The sequence below is a fragment of the Salpingoeca rosetta genome (assembly GCF_000188695.1).
Source record: "Salpingoeca rosetta unplaced genomic scaffold supercont1.1, whole genome shotgun sequence".
NCBI lineage: Eukaryota > Choanoflagellata > Craspedida > Salpingoecidae > Salpingoeca > Salpingoeca rosetta.
In genome coordinates this window covers 700,627-706,486 of record NW_004457740.1, presented here as the reverse complement: position 1 = coordinate 706,486, position 5,860 = coordinate 700,627, and the positions used below count along the sequence as shown (strand labels likewise).

General features: G+C 56.0%; 2 protein-coding genes across 2 annotated transcripts in view; one reads left to right on the top strand and one right to left on the bottom strand.

Annotated features, from left to right (window-relative positions):
• Window positions 1-4,156, bottom strand: part of PTSG_11552 (uncharacterized protein) — a 5,156-nt gene extending 1,000 nt beyond the window's left edge. The window contains exons 1-11 of the mRNA XM_004998646.1: window positions 3,988-4,156; window positions 3,666-3,710; window positions 3,421-3,511; window positions 3,089-3,155; window positions 1,994-2,746; window positions 1,708-1,767; window positions 1,508-1,569; window positions 1,182-1,257; window positions 770-872; window positions 507-583; window positions 248-291 (exon numbers count right to left, since the gene is read on the bottom strand). Coding sequence (XP_004998703.1) covers window positions 248-291; window positions 507-583; window positions 770-872; window positions 1,182-1,257; window positions 1,508-1,569; window positions 1,708-1,767; window positions 1,994-2,746; window positions 3,089-3,155; window positions 3,421-3,511; window positions 3,666-3,710; window positions 3,988-4,000 — 1,391 coding nt within the window. The 5' untranslated portion in view covers window positions 4,001-4,156. The remainder of the gene's footprint in view (window positions 1-247; window positions 292-506; window positions 584-769; window positions 873-1,181; window positions 1,258-1,507; window positions 1,570-1,707; window positions 1,768-1,993; window positions 2,747-3,088; window positions 3,156-3,420; window positions 3,512-3,665; window positions 3,711-3,987) is intronic.
• Window positions 4,157-4,175: 19 nt separating this feature from the next.
• PTSG_00150 (uncharacterized protein) overlaps window positions 4,176-5,860 on the top strand; it is a 5,865-nt gene continuing 4,180 nt past the window's right edge. The window contains exons 1-4 of the mRNA XM_004998645.1: window positions 4,176-4,294; window positions 4,716-4,989; window positions 5,217-5,386; window positions 5,672-5,855. Of these exons, the coding sequence (XP_004998702.1) occupies window positions 5,283-5,386; window positions 5,672-5,855 (288 nt within the window). The 5' untranslated portion in view covers window positions 4,176-4,294; window positions 4,716-4,989; window positions 5,217-5,282. The remainder of the gene's footprint in view (window positions 4,295-4,715; window positions 4,990-5,216; window positions 5,387-5,671; window positions 5,856-5,860) is intronic.

The following is a 5,860-nucleotide window of genomic DNA, read 5'->3' as shown; positions in this document are numbered from 1 at the left end:
GCTTCAAGAGAGAGAGAGAGTGTGTGTGTGTGTATATTAAGAGAGAGAGAGAGAGAGAGAGAGTGTGTGTGAGAGAGAGAGAGAGATAGAGAGTTTGCGCAGGTGTGTGTGTGTGTGTGTGTGTTTGCACAGGTCACCATCTGCACGTGCAAGTTCAATAGCAACATGGCCACCCATCACTAGGACCACAGTCATCACACCGGAACCAACATGACATGATAGCATTTCGCGTCGCCACTGCACTTACGCCTGAATGCGGTCCTCTGCGTGCTTCTTCAGCGTTTCGTAGCTCTGAATGTCAACACCAAGCCGCGGGTGATACATAAGGCAATGTACAGCAGCTGCCACATCGCGCACTTCACTTACTCACCACACACCAACAAGCAAACGTCCATCATACACAACACCATCGCCCCCTCTCCACATGTATGCTGCATGAAAAGATAGCTGTATTCAACCAAGTCGCGAGTGTGCACAACAGCTGTCGCCGTGCATGTGCTACACACCTGCTGAATGTTTGCGTATGCCTCCTGCGCCTCCGTGAGTGCTTGCCGCAACTTCTCCTCGTTCTCGCGCAAGTTGTCTGCAGATGCACGTATGTGCATGTGTGTGTATGCGTGTCGATGTGAGAGAGAGTGTGTGTGTGTGTGTGTCGATGTGCAAGCTTGAGTGCGTGAGTTCATGGGGACGGATGGAACAATCAGACAAGCAACGCGTGCATCGTGATAAAGTACCACCACGCCCTCACGCGCCATTCCACAAGACACACCTGCGATTTTCTTCTGGTTCTCGTATTTCCGGTGCAGATCACTAAATGCCGTCTCTGTGGACCGCAAGTCCTGCTCGAGTGTTTCCGCGCGCCGGCGCAGCTCCTGTTGCGAACAAGTGGAGAGAGCGTGGGTGTGTGGGTGTAAGAGAGAGAGAGTGTGTGTGTGAATGTGTGTATGTGTGTGTGTGCGTGTGAGTGAGTGAGAGAGTGTGTGTGAGTGAGTGAGTGAGAGTGCGTGAGTGAGTGAGTGTGAAGGAAAGAGAGACGGTGGAACATTGATCGAGGCAGAGATAGATGGGGAGATAGGGAGAGAAGAACAGGCAGGCACATGGTTGTGTGTGTGCACACGCGCACGCATGTGGGCTGCCTGCTCTTCAAGCCACTGACAACGACATTGGATTAAATCCCCCACCGAATCGCCTGACGCGGCGTTCTGCTTCTCGGCGACGAGTTGATTGAGTGTTCGCTCGTACTCCAGCACAACCTCACTGCGAAGCCGCAGTGGTTCAAGCAGTGCATGTGTGTGTGTGTGTGCATGTGTGCATGTGTGTGTGTGCATGTGTTCATGTGTGTGTGTAAGATGGTTGTAGAGGTGAGTTGCTTCCCAAGGCCCCACATGTGAACAAACAACGGAAGCATTGTGAGCGACATATGTGCACACAACACATGTCCACACACAAGACGCGTGCACAGAGAACACATGTGCATTTATTGACGTGGTGCAAGAGCCGGCTTCACCTCATCTCCATATTGGACGCCTTTGCTTTCTTCAGCTGTTCCTGAAGATCCTCAATCTCCATCTGTAGAGGAAGAAATCAGTGTGTCGTGGGCATGTGCGTGTACGTGGGAGACTGTGAGTGCAGTGACACTGGTACCGTTGTTGTGGCCGTCATCAAGGCAAGGAGCACGTGTGCACATGCACGCGATCCCACGCGTACCTGTGCGAGGTTGAGATCCTCCTTGTATCGCTGCAGCAGCTCGTCATTCTGAGCTGACGCCTGATCACACACATACGCACGCAAACGCACACACACACGCGCGCGCGCATGCACACATGGATGTGGAGTTAGTACGAGCACGGTGTGTCAGTGTTGTGAGAGGAGTGCACTCAGTGATGCACACCCATGCACACGCTTTCACAGACTGAAGCCCCTCTCCTTCTAACAAATGTCATGCAAACACACACACACACACACACACGCACACGCACGCACAAACACACACCTGGGGCGCGTGTGTGGAAGCGGATCGCATGGCAGATGGCGGGGGCTTTGCCGGCGTTCCACTCGTCGCTATGGGAGACGAAGGAGTGGCCGTGGTCGTGGCGGGGACGCTGGTCGTGGTAGGAGTGGTGGTGGTTGTGGTGGATGACCCGCCTCCAAGGGACGTGCGAGGGGAGGAGCCACGTGAGAGCTGCGACAGCCGCTTCTTCGTCTCTTCAAGCGCACGCGCAGCGGGGGTGGTGGCTGACGACGATGACGATGATGTGGTGGCGACGGCGGTGGTGGTTGGCAATGGGGCTTTTGTGGTTGTCGTTGGTGTGCTCACCGTGTCCGCTGCGCGTGGTGTACCGACAGCGCTGCGAGGGAGCCCTGTCGACGTTGCGTGTGTTGTTGTCGTGGGTGTGGCCGTTGCTGGAGTGCGTGAGGACGATGGTGTGAACGACTGCCCGCTCGGTGTTGCTGGCTGCTGCCGTGTCGGTGTTCGCCCACTGTCACCTTGTGATGGCGACGACGACGACGACGACGCGCCCTGCGAAGCGACATTGCCGCGGGTAGGTGTGGCGTTGGAGGATGCTGATTGCTTGTCGGGTGTGCCCGAGAGCAGGTCCCACTGCTGCTGGCTGTACCCCGAGCCGAGTTGCAGTTCGTGCTCGATTGCCTCGCGCTCCATACCGCCACCACTGGGCACAACCTCCCTCTGCATGCGGGCGCGGGCGCGGGCAAAGTCGGGTGTCTGCAAATCCAAGAGCTTCGACTGACAGTGAGGGTAGTGTGTGTGTGTGTGTGATTGAGGGCGTGAATGAGAGTGTGAGTAGGTGTTTGCACGTGAGCGTGGTTGAGAGTGAGTGAGTGAGTGAGTGAGACAACGTGTGTGTGTGTGTGTGTGTGTGTCCAGGAGAGGCAGTGTTCAAACATGTGTTGTTTGTTGGGCAACAAGGCGAGGATGGAGCAACTTCAGGTGGAACAATTCTACCACGCAACACGCAAGTGCAGGTGCAGCACAATAAAATGCGCACACACGCACACAAACACACACACACGCACACAAACACACACACACAAACACACAAGCACACAAGCACACACACACACACACCGCAGGTTCACTGGCGGTCTGTTTCGGCGTCTGCGTCTCAGATCCAGGCTGCGATGAACGGGGTGGGCTATTGTGTTGTGCGTTGATTTGATTGGTGGAACGAACGGGCAAGGTGGCTGGCAGCATGAGTGGATGAGAAATTGCCCAACTCCACACCACAGCACAAGGGCGACCTTCACACGACATGTCATGTGACACAGCCCACCGCAAACACACACACAGCAGCCACATACGCACACAACAGCCACACACACACACGCACACATACACACACGTACACACACGCACACACGCACACACATGCACAGCAGCCACGCATGCTCATAATATACGTTGCAGAGACGAGGGGATCAAACTTCACGTAGAGGGACTGGCGAGCGAGGTCGGATGGGATGGAGCCTCCACGCGCTGCCATGTACGCGTCTGCAAGTGGCGTCGTGTTGTTTGTTTGTTGTTGGGCAGTGAGGCGGTTTGACTGTGAGCGTGTCCTGGAGGTGAGGCTGACGGGCATATGCGTGACCAGGTGTAATTGAGGAAGCGACGCGAGCTCATTCATCATGACGAGCCGTCCACTCACCGAGGTCACCCTGCGTCGTTGGCAGGTCCGCTGCTCCAAACTCCTCTACATGCAGTGCAAAAAGTTGAGTTGGAGTGTGAACAGTGCCCAGAAGAACCACACACACACACACACACACACACACACACACACACACACACACACACACACACACACACACACACACACACACACACAGAGGCGGAGGCGAGGGTACAACGCACGCGGCATCGAGGACAGCAAAAACAAACCCCCCCCCCAATTGGCGACCATTATGGCAACAACCGGCAAACACCAACACACAGCAGTCAGCAACAAGGAAGCGATGGAGGGGCTGCCGTACCGTGGTCTGCCATGACTGCTCACTCGCTTGCTGGCTGGCTGTGGGTTCCCTGGCGGCGTCTTATTGGCAGTTGTGGTGGTTGACGTTGTGAAAATTTCGCGAATTTTGCCACTGGCAAGTGGGTAAAATTGAGCTGCGTGTGGTAAAATAGTGGACGCGAGGAGTGGTGGGAATTATTGCCAATCGTCGTTCGCTCACACGCAGAGGAAGAAGACACACAAACGACCGCACCAGAGCCACAGCAAAGAGAGCAAGACAACCCGCCAAAACAGAGAACAGAAGAACCACAGCAAGCAAGTGCAGCACGGTGAGTGGAAGCAATGCGTTGCCCGCCTTGCTCTGGCATCTGTGTCGGCGTGTGGCCTGCCTGCCTTGCTGCTGCTGGCCGCTGTTGCTTGTTGTTGCGATTGATGGTAGTTGGTGGTGTTGCGCTGCGCCCCCGTTGTGTCCCTTGTGTCGTTTTATGGCCTGCTTCCCTTCGTTTGCGTGTCCTGTGCACGTGTGTCGATGGCACGCATGTACTGTTGTGTGTGAGCACACACTTGCACCCATGCACGTCGACATGGACATGTGGGCGACTACCATGCCTGTGCGATGCCCACCCTCGATTCGGGGTTAGATTGCGGAAGCCATCTCACGCGTGCGCCGCTCTCTGCTGCCCATCGGTGTGTGTTCGTTGTGGCCGTTCTCTTTTTGTTGGTGTTTTGCGCGTGGCTGTGAACATACAGATGAGCGCCCACAAGGAGGACAACACCAAAGCAGAGGCCGTTGCAGACGACGCCACAGCTGCTACCGCCGTGACAGAGCCGGAAGAGTCGACGCCCGAGACACCAGCCCAGCAGCAGCAGGAGTCGGCCGAGAGCAAGACCGAAGAGAAGAAGGATGATGATGCGGTTGAACCCGCCAATGACGAAGACGATGACGACGATGAGGAGGATGACGAAGAGGAAGAAGAGGAGGTTGATGAAGAAGCTGCACTCGCCCGTCTCCAACAGCGCATGGGTACGCCTGCGTGTTTCGGTGTATGTGTGTGCGTGTGTGTGTGTGTGTGCGTGTGTGTATGTGTGTGTAGCTTTGCGTTTGAGCACATGCCTGTGCACGGGTTCGTGGTCGTGAGCGAATGCACGTGCTTGTTTAGATGGATGTGCTGCAGAGCAGTGTGCCGTGTGTTGATGCCTGTTGCCTTCTTGGTGACCTTGTCGACCATGCCTGCGTGTGCTATTCCACAGGCGGCGAGACAGAGGCTGCGGCAGACGAGGATGCTGGCGCTGATGACAAAGAAGATGGTGTGAGCGATGCGGAGCCAGCAAGCAGCGGTGACGAAGACGATGATGAAGACGATGATGAGGATGAGGCGGCAAAGGCAGACAAGGAAAAGGAGGAGAAGGGCCGTCGCAAGGTATGAAGGTTCTTCCCAACCTTTCCTGCTTGCCATCCTTCACCTCCAACTGACAGTGAACCTTGAAGCAACACATGCACGTACCACACCTGCCCCCCTCCCTCTTGCCATTTTGCTGTCCACCGCGCGTTGTTGCATTCGCTCATGTTGACCAACCACATGTATGTTCATGTTCATGTGTGTACGTATAATGATGTGGATGTATGTATGTATGTATGTGTGTATGTGTATGTATGTATGTATGTTACTGCGTACCCTGCTGCCCCATGTGAACCGCAATACCAGAAGGATCCCCAGGTCATCCCGCGTGGGCGGTACTTCATGCACGACGACCGAACAGCGCCTGCACCGCGTGGTCGTGGTCGCGGCGGCGGCCGTGGTGGCCGCGGCGGCCGCGGTGGCCGAGGCGATGGGCGGGGCAAGCCGCAGCTCCACCCTGGCGCAGGAAAACACGAATCGGCGGGCCCACGTCAT